Source organism: Mirounga angustirostris, unplaced genomic scaffold, assembly GCF_029215605.1.
Source record: "Mirounga angustirostris isolate CCGP_5_RB_7025 unplaced genomic scaffold, mMirAng1.0.hap1 SCAF_1, whole genome shotgun sequence".
Classification (NCBI taxonomy): domain Eukaryota; kingdom Metazoa; phylum Chordata; class Mammalia; order Carnivora; family Phocidae; genus Mirounga; species Mirounga angustirostris.
In genome coordinates this window covers 158,390,184-158,401,789 of record NW_026991709.1, presented here as the reverse complement: position 1 = coordinate 158,401,789, position 11,606 = coordinate 158,390,184, and the positions used below count along the sequence as shown (strand labels likewise).

At 58.8% G+C, this 11,606-nt stretch overlaps 1 protein-coding gene across 4 annotated transcripts; it reads right to left on the bottom strand.

The window, feature by feature from the left end:
- Positions 1–1,279: 1,279 nt before the first annotated feature.
- Positions 1,280–11,539, bottom strand: ABTB1 (ankyrin repeat and BTB domain containing 1). 4 transcript variants are annotated; one of them, XM_045904201.3, is made up of 12 exons: positions 11,388–11,539; positions 10,040–10,102; positions 9,890–9,945; positions 8,703–8,847; positions 8,398–8,557; positions 8,264–8,309; positions 7,804–7,920; positions 7,599–7,717; positions 6,799–6,897; positions 6,524–6,691; positions 4,867–5,067; positions 1,280–4,788 (listed from the first exon to the last, which is right to left on the bottom strand). In XM_045904201.3, the coding sequence occupies exons 1-12, from the start codon at positions 11,441–11,443 to the stop codon at positions 4,582–4,584; spliced, it is 1,437 nt and encodes a 478-aa protein (XP_045760157.1). In that variant the 5' UTR covers positions 11,444–11,539; the 3' UTR covers positions 1,280–4,581. The 4 variants fall into 4 exon arrangements, with proteins under 4 accessions (XP_045760157.1, XP_045760158.1, XP_064447206.1 ...); XM_045904202.3 differs by having other exon boundaries at positions 10,075–10,102; XM_064591136.1 differs by lacking the exon at positions 7,804–7,920.
- Between the last annotated feature and the right edge of the window lie 67 nt (positions 11,540–11,606).

The window sequence follows — 11,606 nt, the reverse complement described above, 5'->3', positions numbered from 1 at the left end:
GTAGAGGGCACAGCCATGAACAAAATGGAGGCTTGCGGGGAGGGGCAGCCTGGCCTTTCTCCTCCCACCTTCCCCTCTGGCTGCAGGGAAGTCTTAAGCACATGGTCCAAGATGGCTACTCCAGCTCCTGCCACTGCGCCCTCGTTCCAGCCCATAGGAGGGGAAGAAAGGAAAGCGGCAGGCATGTACCTTTCATGGAATAAGCCAGAGACCGCACTTAGTATCTCAGCTCACATCTAGAACCCAGTGGCACAGCCACAGCGAAACGCATGGGAGGCCGGGAGGTGGTGGGCCAGGTGCCCACAGAACAGGACAGGCTCCGGTGTCAGGGGACACAGCAGGCTGTGCCTGAGAACAAGTGCCTGCACTGAGGCTTTCAGGGACAGGAGGCCCAGGGTCAGTATCTGCCTGGAAGATGCCAACAGGGAGCGAGAGTGAGCTGGAGGTGAGGCCCGGTCCTGGGGCCAGGACAGGGGACAAAGAAGGGAATCGGTGGCTACTGAAGAGGTAAAATCAACAAGGTTTGGTGACCCTTGAGGGCCAAGGGATCTGGAGGAAACATAAGGAACACATGCAGATCTCCAACATGCTACAAAGAAGAAAAGCTTACAAAGTATGCCCCAAATTGTCACTGTTCTATCTTCCAGGAAAGAATGGAAATTCACAGTGAAATTCACATTGGTTGAGCTGCCACTCCTGGTGGGAACTTCCTCCGAGGCGCCCCATGGAATTTCTACATGAGCTTTGGGTGGTTGGTAGTGTTGCTCTCATTCAGACCGGTCAGCAAACTGCGGCTCTGAGGGATTCGGTGATTGGCTCAAAGCCAGTGCAGATTCGGGGCCCCAGCCCGGTGTCCTAGACCCTGGTGCAGGATCCCCCTCCCTCCCCAGAGGAGGAAGGCGGGCGACGAAGCCCCGGTTGCAGTGCACGCAGATGCAATGCTCAGATCTTAAACCACCAGGAGGACCTGGTACAGCCTGAGGGTGGCTTCCTGGCTCAGAAGTAGAAACTCCCAGAAGCCTGAGGGCCCCAGCCCTCCGTCTGAGGCCTGCCGGGTGAGACTTTTCCCAAGTGAGAAATTTTTATGCCTTCAAAATGTCTGCTCAGGGACGAAGGCTGCTCTTAGTGCTAGCAAGAGCACCCCTAACCATGTGACGCCAGGGCCCAGATGGCAGCCTCCCCGCCGCAAGCAGTGGCTCTTGGGTCCTGGCAGTGAGACGGGGCACGGAAGGCTGTGTGGTTTTCCAGGTGGACGAAAGAACATATGCAGAGCCGTCACTCTTTTTTTAAATTTTTATTTCTTTGCAAGTGGGGAAGATCTTAATCGATGGTTGAAAAAATGTGTTATATATTCATCACAGACCTGCCTCATGTAATGACTGCTTGGGTCAGGACCAGGACCAGGGTGAGGCCAAGTAAGACACTTGCCTGGGACACAATGTAAAAGGGGCACCAAGAATCTTTATAAGCAAGATAAGTAATACTTTCATGTGATTTAAATTAAAAGTAACATAAAAAATGCATGATGAACCCAATAGCAGCATTTTAAATAAAGACAGGGCCAGGACTCCTGATGTTTCTCCGAGCTCCAGCACGACTCAGCACACAGCACCTGAGAACAAAGTGCCTCGCCTGCCCCGCACAGCCCGCCATGGCTCCTTTTCTCTCCCTGGGGGTGCGACAAGCCGCCCCCACATTACGTCTTACGTACAAGCTGTGCTTGTTGCGTCTTTGGTAAGCGCTCAGCTGATCTATTCTTCCTTCTGTGAAAAATGTGCGAGTATCTCGAGCTGGGATAGAATGCTTAGCTTTCCCAATAAATCTCACAGACATATGTTTCCACTCGGCAGGAATGAATTAAAGTTGCTACCTGAGGGACAGACGTGCTTTTTAATTCTAAATGCAACACAGCCACACCATGAAAACAACACAGAAATCAGATGAAACCCTCAACTCTCGCTCTGGCAGCCGGCCCTGTGTTTCCGAGCCTGGGTTTGCAGGGAGCCCCGCCAGGCAGGCAGACGGCCCCCGCACCCCCGTGTGTACACAGGCCGCACCGAGCATCCTCAGGACCACCGGAAGCTTGGCCACACCGCCTTACTACCATTTCCTTCCCCGCCGGGCTCACGGAGGCTGTTCTCATTGTTTCCTGTTTGCAACACCGCACTGAACACCTTCCCCACCGTAGGCCACAAGTAGCCCAGAAAAGGAGGAAGGTGTGATGAGGTAGCTGGTGGATGCCCCTGCGACCCAGGGGCTGAGGGGACCGGCTGCGGTCCCCGGCACACGGACTCCCCTGGCCCCCCCACCTCCCTGGCCAGCACAGCTCCCCAGACTCGCTCTCTCGGTGACCTGCAAAGTACCACATCCAGAACATTTCCCCTGAAACCTCCTCACTTAGGTTTTTACTTACAATCTGTTATAAAACAAATACGCTTTCAAATAATAGCTGTAAAAAAGATGTGTTCACTATACCAGTTCTTTTGTCCCTAGTATCGATTTTTAAAAAAATGCATTGTAATCGGGGTACCTGGGTGGTGCAGTCGGTTAAGCATCAGAGTCTTGGTTTTGGCTCAGGTCATGATCTTGGGGTCGTGGGATCGAGCCCCACATCGGGCTCTGCCCTCAGCACGGAATCTGCTTGAGATTCTCTCTCTCCCTCTCCTTCTGCCCCTCCCCCCACTCGTGCTCGCTTTCCAATAAATAAAATCTTTTTTAAAAAAAGGCATCGTAATTAAAAAAAATTTTTTTTTATGTTGAAACTTCTTACTACATACCTTGGCGCACATGGAGTTAGTGTGCGGTCTAAGGTGGGACCTGTGGCTCTTAGGCCACCAGCCTGGGCTCCACCCTTCCTGCCTGGGTACCCAGAGCAAGCGGAATGACCTTGCAAAACTGAAGTCAGCCCCTGCTGCACCCTCCTTGTCCCTCCCTCCACACCTTGGGTGGAGCCCAGCATTTCACAAATACACAACAAGCTCACCCCCTGCGCCGGTGTGGTCCACAAGTAGCAGGAACTCACTTTTGATGCCCCCAGCGAGGGAGGCAGCTGGGCAAACTGAGGCATGGAGCTGTGACCAGGCAGTAAGAAGTAGAGCCAGGGTGAGAACTCTGGCCCCAATGGGGGCCTGGGCTCTGGCCATGCTGACCTCCTCCAGTCTCATCTTGGGCCTCTTCAGGCTCCCAGGCCCATGTCCAAGCCCTGCCTTCCACCGAGCAGGCTCCGCTGTCCACTTGGCAACTTCTCCTCCCCCACGGTGATCACCCTCTTGCCTACTGGGTACCTTGTTCAACTGACCCCTCCGATCTTACAGCTGACCCCATGTGAGCAACATGCCAGACCAATATGTATGAAAAGCACGGAGGGGCTTAAGGAAAAGATCCCAGAAGTTCTGGAACTGACAAAACAAGAGTAAAAAGGCACAAAGGACAGAACAATAACTGCAGGGAGGGCCAGGACACCACTGCTGTTCCCAGGGCAGAAGGGGGCAGGCCTCAGGGTGCTTGCTGCCTGGGCCTCAGGACCCAAGGGACTGTGGTGGGGGGCAGCCTACAGGGTATCCTGAGAAAGCCGCCTCTGACATCCCTGATAATGTCATGGCCCCTGTCGCAGGGGCCAGGAGGCCGCCCCAAGAAGGAGGCTGGCCCTGGGCTGGGGGCAGATAGAGGTTAGTCCCCACAGCCAGCGGCCAGTGGGCTGGGGAGTGGAGGGAGCCAGGCTGGGGCTAGCTGGGGTCCCTGGGCCTCCTCCTACCCCTTCCAGCTCCACCCCTCCTCCCTGGCCCTCCTCCTGGGACTGCAGGGCTCGGAAGCCGGAAGCCGGTCCTTGCCTGAGGGGGAAGCGGCCTCTGTGGTCGCTCAGTCAGCCCTCCCACTAAACCTCCCCCAGGACCACTGAGGGCAGGGGTGGGGGGGTCGGACTTCACCAAGAGGAGCCCAAGGCAAAAGCTGGGCCTGAGGGGAGTCCCACCACTGGAAAGGCTGGGCCCAGCTGGGGAATCTCAGGGCCCCTGCGGAGACGGCCTGCCTCCTCAGACCCACAGACACACCCCGCCAGTCCCCAAGAAGCCCCTGTTGGGCACCGAGGGCCCATGAGGGCCTCCAAATCCAGAGCTTCCTCCCTGGCCCTCCCCAACTCCTGCTCCTGTGCCCGCCCCAGACACGGGCTCAGGCTCCCACAGCGAATGAAGCTTTATTGCCACACACAGACTTTCCTGCTCCCTGTGGGCCAACTCTGCTCCTCAGAGAAGCCTGCTCGCCGGCTTGGCTTGGAAGCAGACAAGCCAGGGCCAGGAGAGCGGGGGTGTGGAGGGGCCCGGGGGAGGGAGGCCCAAAGAGACCCCCCACCCCAGGTTTCCCTGAGCGGTGCCCAGCCCCAGGGCCTTGGGGGCTGGCTTGTGTTGGGGGAGGGGGCTCATCCTGACCCCCCCTCGGGGCCCCCAGGCACGGAGGGGGAGGCGAACCCCACGGAGCCCCCTCAGCCCACCACGATGCCCTCACCGGAGCAAGAACAGAAAGACGAGCCGTACATGCGCACGCGCGCACACACACGCAGGGCCCACACGTGCCACAAGCTGACGGTCAGCAGTCCAGGCCGATGGACACCAGCAGGTCCTCCAGGGCCCGCAGCCGCTGCTGTGCCTCCTCGATGGCGCTGTAGGTCTGCACCGTGCTGGCCACGTGGAAGCGGATGTCGTCCACCAGCGGGATGGAGTCCGTCTCCTGTCGGGCAGCCACGGCCGCCGCCTCCTCCCGCACGGCCTCCACGAAGTCCTCCCGCTCCACCAGCTGCGGACAGGCCAGCTCAGAGCACGCCTGCCGCCCGCCCTCAGCCTGCCCCGCCCACCCCGGCTCCCGCGGGCCCACCTTCTCGATGACCTTGGCCATGTACTCAGTGCACTGGTCCTCGAGGCGTGCCAAGCGGAAGAGCTTGGCCACGCGCCACACGCCCACCACGCTGTCCTCGTCCAGCAGCTGGGCCAGGCTGCGGCCACACAGCCGCTTCAGGCCCGGCAACAGGTACATGTCGGCCACGCTCAGCACATCATAGGCCGCCTCGGGGGGCAGCTGCAGTGAAAGAAGGGGTGAGGGAGGGTGTGCCCCGAGGTCACCAAGGCCACTCAGGGCCCCGGCCGCAAGGCTGGGTGGAGGCTGCAGGCAGGGCAGGAGCTCCCACCCAGGCCTCGGGGGGACCCAGATTGCTGCAGGCATTGTGGGACCAGAGAGGCTGGAGGAGACTGGGGTTCCCGGGCCTCAGGCAGGCTTGCAGGCCTGGTGCAGGCAGGGCCTTAGCAGGGGAAAGAAGCTGAGCTGTGAATCACACAGACCCGTGTTCTGAAATTCTGTTGGGACCCTAGGCAAGTCATTTCACCTGTGTGTGCCTGTTTCCTCCTCTCTGGGAGGTGCAACCATGCCTGTCTCAAAAGGCTGTCAGAAACTGAAGATGTGAATGGGGGCGCTACATGAGCCAAGCACAGGGCTGACATCACAGCCCAGCTTGTCCCCTGTGCCTTCTCCCTAACCAGAGGCCACATGTCCCAGCCTGCGTTGCTGACAAGTACGGCCACTAAGTGAGTTCTCTCCAGAGCCACAGGAGAACTGGTGTGTGTGGCCTCCACCTGGCCGAGGACAAAGGAAACTGCTTGCCTCGTCTTCCTCAGCCTCCTAACGCGTGAGTCGGCCTGTACCCCGATCTCCAGGTGCAAAGGAGAATACCACCTCAGGTGCTGTGGACCAGGTCCGGGCCGCTCTGTATCTCGTCAGGAAGCGCGAGTGGAACAGACCTACAGCCGCTCACTTCTACCCGGCTATGGTGCTTCTGCATGACGGCAGCGCTGGACGGCCAGGACAAAGATGCTCGGGCACACGACACTTATGCCTAGTCCTCAGAGAAGGTCTGCAGACCCCTGCCCTAGGCCATGTCACAGTGACAAGATGGAGGGGACAGCCTGGGTCCCAGTAAGCCATCTGCCCTGGTGCACATACCTCAGACATGAAGGAGAAACAAACTTCTGCTTTACCACAGTAGCCTTTTACACACACACACACACACACACGCCTTCGGCACTAGCCCCAGCTGCCCCGTCACCCACACGTTAGGGATGCTTTGGGGCAGCTGAAGACCCAGGGAGGCAACAAGAGAACAGGAGACAGAAATCCAGGACCCTGGGCATGGGCTGCTATCCAGAGGTAGGAAGCTCAGGGCTCCCCACTGTTGTGGTAATTCAGGGTTACTCTCCCTACCCACCCTCCAACTGGAGAACTCGGGGACCCCAGGTGGCATGTGCTCATGATGTGGCTCCTGCCATTCATCCCTGCTCTGGAACCGACTGAGGTCCCCTCTGCCTGAAAGACAAATCCAAATGTGTCCCACACTTCTTCTCCAGCTTCCTAGAAAACCAGCCCCATGGAGCAAAGCAGGACCTAGGTCCTCCCTTTAAACCCCGTGAAGACCCGGGCTGTGGCCCTGTCCCGACGGTCATGCCCCCCAGCCCAGTGCACATGGCCTGCCTGAGCCCCGCACCTCTGTGTGGTCGCTATAGATGTAGTAGAGCACGTGCGTGAAGATGTCAGGCGAGATGCCATGGAGGGTGATGGCCGGGAGGCCGCCTGAGGCCTCCAGCTCCTCGTTTTCTCTGAAGTGGTCGTTCAGCAGGGCCTGGAAGTAGTCGCTGCGGCCGCAGAAGAAGGCCTGGGGGAGGCTGGGCTCAGGAAGGGCGAGGGCCAGGGCCCAGGCCCAGACAGCTGGCCAGGGACTTAAGGCAAGGGGGTGGTGGCGTGGGGGGGAAGGGACGGCACCTTGTGGCAGAGAAAGCTGCAACCTTCCACCCGAAAGCAGACATCAGGACAGCTGTTGAAGCCATCAGGACAAGGGAAGGGCAGCTCCCCGAGATCACCCTGGGGGACAGGAAAAAAGATACCCTCAGAGCAAGTGGGACAAGGGAGAGTGGCCAGCCCCAGTCTAAAGCCTATTCTAGCTCGATAGGGTGGACTGCTGCCCCATTTGAAGATCTGAGTACAACACCAACAACAAAAGTAAAGTGGGCTCAGAAAAGGGAAGTGAGAGGTGCCTGGGTGGCTCAGTCGTTAAGCATCTGCCTTCGGCTCAGGTCATGATCCCAGGGTCCTGGGATCGAGCCCCGCATCGGGCTCCCTGCTCTGTGGGAAGCCTGCTTCTTCCTCTCCCTCTGCCTGCTGCTTCCCCTGTTTGTACACTCTCTATCAAAAATAAATAAAATCTTTTAAAAAAAAAAAAAAAGAAAGAAAAGGGAAGTGACCGAGGCGCCTGGGTGGCTCAGTTGGTTAAGCATCTGCCTGCAGCTTGGGTCATGGTCTCAGGTCCTGGGATCGAGCCCCACATGGGGCTCCCTGCTCAGCAGGGGAACCTGCTTTTTCCTCTCCCTCTGTCCCTCCCACTGCTCCTGTGCTTACGCTCTCTCTCAAATAAATAAAATCTTAAAAAAAAAAAAAGAAAGAAAGAAAGAAAAGAAAAGGGAAGTAACTGGCTCCAGGTCACACAAGGGTTGAACCCAAGAGTGGGACTTGTCTACCACAGCTATGTCCACACTGGGCCCCATCCCAGAACGCCATGTGCTTACACGGAGCTCAGGGGGCAGGGCGCAGTCGGCCAGCAGGGCCATGTCCTCCCGAAGCCGGGGGTCTGCTGTGGGGGGCTCAATAGTCAGCACCTTCACGCACGTGCCTGGCTTGGATGCCACTGTGGAGGGGAGAGTACAGCTTCAGGGAGCCAAGTGGGCCCTGCCAGTTCCCGCCCGATGCCCCGGACCCTAAGTCTGGACGCACCAAACTCGGACACCTTCTCGCACTTGGCCTCGAGGTCACTGAGCAGGTCCCACAGCTGGCACTGCTTGGCCAGCCGCTCGCAGTCGCTAACATGTTCCACACCGATGTCCAGGCGGCCTGGGTGCGGCATGGGAGGCTCAGGGCCGGAGAGGAGCCCTCTGCTGTCCCTAGCACTGGGACTCCTAGGTCTACTCGCTGCCTTGGTTTTCCCATCAGGAGCCACTGCCTGAGTTCTACAGGCCCCAGGACAGGAGAGGGCTCAGTTTGCAGATGGGACAAGTTCTTCCTGAGCAGACATACCAGCTCATTGTCTCCCAGCCCGCCCAGGAAGGAGTTGGAACCGGCCCACACTGCAGGGGATAAGTACCAGGAGGTAAAAGGAGGGCCCAAGGCCACAGCTGGGCCTGCTGCTGGACAGAAACGCCCTCCCTGCCTGCCCAGCCTGGGCCCAGAGATTTACCTGTGTACAGGTACTGCAGCAGGGCCCCAAAGGCCACGGGGTTGATCTGCAAGCAGAGATAGCCAGGCGGGGAGGTCAGAGGCGGCCACGCAGCACAAGCCCCTGCTGTCCCTCTGCCCCTGGGAGGGACGCACCAGTGGGTGCCTCAGGACCACGACGTTCTTGCCCTTCCATTTGGTGTCCAGCATGTTGGCAAAGTAGGCACTGCGCACGCCCAGGACGCAGCGATGTGCCCGGAAGGGCTTCCCGTGCACCACAAAAACCACGTCGCTATGGATGCCCTGCTCCAGAAGCCTGGGGAGGGGTAGGCGGAGGGGGTGTTCAGCATGCACCTCCCCCCAGTCTTACCACAGCGGCTCCCACCCCACCCTGCCAGACATCCCTCAGCTCCACATCACCGCCCCCCTCCACACACACCCAGGCCTGCACCCCATCTCACCGCTGCAGGAAGTCGTCGTAGTAGTCCCGCCTCCTGCAGGAGGCTGTCACCTGCTTGTAATCGCGCAGGGCCCGGCGGATAGGGTCGCTAAGTGCCCCATAGAGGCAGCGTTCCCCATCAAAGGTGTTGGCCTCACAGCGGGCTCCTGGGGGCAGCAGGGCTCACCAGTCAGCAGGGTCAGGAACATGCACACTGCGGCTGGGAGAGGGTCTGGGGGAAATCCTCATCTCTCCCCCTGCAACCTTCCCACATGTAGGGCCCAGCCCTGGAATTTGGAGCCCCTTCCAAATTACCCTGGGCCCACTATGACACTAGCATCTTATCTGCCAGGGCCTAGGCACACAGGCACATCTGGGTACCACAGACTACAAACAAAGCAGGCTCAGAGACTGCCCTGTTCTATGCCCTGGAGACACAGCCATAAACAGACAAATCCCTGTCCTGACTAAACTGATTCTCTAGTGGGGCAGTGGCCAATAAACAGGTTAATAAATGTCAGGTGCTATGAAGCAAAAGAAAGCAAGACAAATGGTAACAGTGGTTGTGACTGCCATGTAGAGGCCATGGAAGGTCACTGTGTCCGTGACAACATGCAGAGACCTGAATGGAATGAGGAAGTCGGCCATACAAAGATCTGAGAAAGGGCAATCTAAATAGAAAGAAGATCAAGTGCAAAGGTCCTGAGGTAGAAGAACACTTGGGAGTGCCCAAGTGCCCGAGCACCGGAGAAGCCAGTGTGGCTGAAGAGTGAGCACATGGGGGAGCCAAAGGAGGTGAGGCCAGAGGGGGAAGAGCAGGTCACTTAGAAGCACAAAGACTGGCAAGGCATTCTAGTTTTATGCTAAATGCAACGGGAAGTCTTTGGAGTACTTTAAGCCTATCAGACTTGGGAGACCCACTGGGCTGTATTATGGAGAACAGATTGTAGGTGGGGCAAAAGGGGCAGTCAGGAGACCAGAGGAGGCTGGCTTTGGGGCCAGGGAGAGATGCTGTAATTGGGCTGGGTGGTGGCAGTAGAGACGGGGAAGTGAACAAGGCAGAAAATAGGTTCTAAAAGCAGAACCACCAGGACTTGCCGATTGGGTGTGTGTAGGGGTGACACAAAGACAGGACTTGAGGGCATCTGCAAATGCAAACCACACACACACACACACACACACACACAGAGCCCCAGCCCCTTCTCTCACCGTTGGCCAGAAGATAGAGTACTAGCTCCTCGTGCCCACACAGGCAGGCATAGTACCTGAGGGAGGGAAACAAAGAGTACAGGAGGCAGTTACCAGGACTGAAAGCACCCCCCCGCACCTGCCGTGACCACCCACCCACCTGGCACTCACAAGGGGGTGCTGTCCCACTTGTCCCGCACATTCACCTCCACGTCCCGTTGCTCCAGCAGGTACCTAGGCGGGGAGGAGGTCAGAGCCTGAGTCAGGACAGGTTCACTGTCTGTGAGAGGAAACCCACAGAATGGGGAAAGAAAGAAAACATCCCTTTTGGCTGAGGGAAGTCTCCCCTCAGGTGAAGACAGATGACAGACCAAAGCAGGAAAGGCATTCGAAGCAAAGGGACCAACATAGGTAGATAAGGTGTAGAGATGGGAACTCATAAGGCAAACACTGAGCCTCAGAAGCAGGACCCCAGAGCTGAGGAGGACAAGATTCTGGCCTGAAGGCATTTGGGAGAGAGGAGGTGGTGATGCGCATCTGTTCTGCTAGAGCCCCCTGGCTGCTTGGGCCAGCAGATTGGATAGGGGAGACTGGAGGGAGGGAGACCAAGGACAAGGCTGCTGCAGGTGTCCTGGTGGTGTGAAAGCATGAAGAAAAGTGAACAGATTCTAGAAGGCAAAAGTCAGGAGACATGGTAGCTGATGGCATGTGGGAGGCAAGGGGAGTGGTCATCATGGATGGTGATGAAGCCATCACTGAGGGCAGGAAGCCTGGGAGAGATGTCCAAGTTGGGCCAGGAGTGCTCTTGAGCTGCCCTCAGCTTCTGGGGTTATCAGCTAACTCCTAGGTGACACTTGATGCTGGGGAGGGATGAGGGACGCCGTGGGAGTCAGGAAGCCTGGGACCAGCCCGAGGGAGCTAGTAGTGGGTCAGATACAGGTAATAGGGAGGGAAGGGCCCACGAAGTAAGATGCCCCACATCCCAAATAGGCACCCCGTCACTCCCTGTTCTATGGCGATTTCAGCGCCAGATTTGCTTTAACTGCATTTAGGAGTTTCCAAATCCCGGGGGGTCAGAGGTTGTTTCTGGGTCCTAGGTGTTTCGAGCGTGCCAGGCCCGGTGCGTATCAGTGCGATGAGCCACGTATGGAGTCCCAGGCCCGCCCCGGGGTCTGACCTCCCGGTCCTGAGCGCTCGGAGGGCGACCCTCCTCTCCGCCCACTTCTCCGCGGCTCCGCGTAGCAGTCCTCTCCTCTGAGAAGCCCTCCGGGACCCCAGGGAGCAAAACACCCCCAGCACTCCATCCTGGCGCACCCCGGCTGGGAAAGCTGCCTCGGTCCCCTGCTTGGGCGCCCAGGCGCTCTCGGGGGACGGTCTGTGGTGGGTCCGGCGCCAGGGCTGCGGCGGCGCAGAGGCGTGCGCCTGCCCGGAGCCGGTCCACCGCATGCGCCGGGGCCGGCGGCGCCCCGAGGGCGCCCCTCCTACCCCGCCCCCTCCCCGGGGGCTGCGGGGTCCTCACCGCACTCGGCCCACATCCCCTTTTCTGCAGCTGGCGAAGAGGTCGCTGGTGTCCATGGTGCGAGCGGCTCGGACCCCTGGCCGAACGATCCCAGGCGGCAGTGGCGGCGGCAGCGCGCCCCGGCCGGATGTAAACACACGCGGCCCCGCCCCGCTCCGCAGCGGCGCCTGGCGCCCGGAGGACCTACCCGGGCCGCGCCGCCCCGCCCCCTGCGCGCCC

What these genes read in the sequence shown, in the direction of transcription:
- ABTB1 (XM_045904201.3), bottom strand. Translation starts at nt 11,443, where the DNA reads ATGGACACCAGCGACCTCTTCGCCAGCTGCAGAAAAGGGGATGTGGGC. An exon ending in ACTCTATCTTCTGGCCAACG is followed by an intron (nt 8,848 to 9,889) that starts GTGAGAGAAGGG and finishes TGCTGCCCCCAG; the next exon opens with GAGCCCGCTGTGAGGCCAAC. An exon ending in GCAGCTTTCTCTGCCACAAG is followed by an intron (nt 6,692 to 6,798) that starts GTGCCGTCCCTT and finishes AGCCTCCCCCAG; the next exon opens with GCCTTCTTCTGCGGCCGCAG.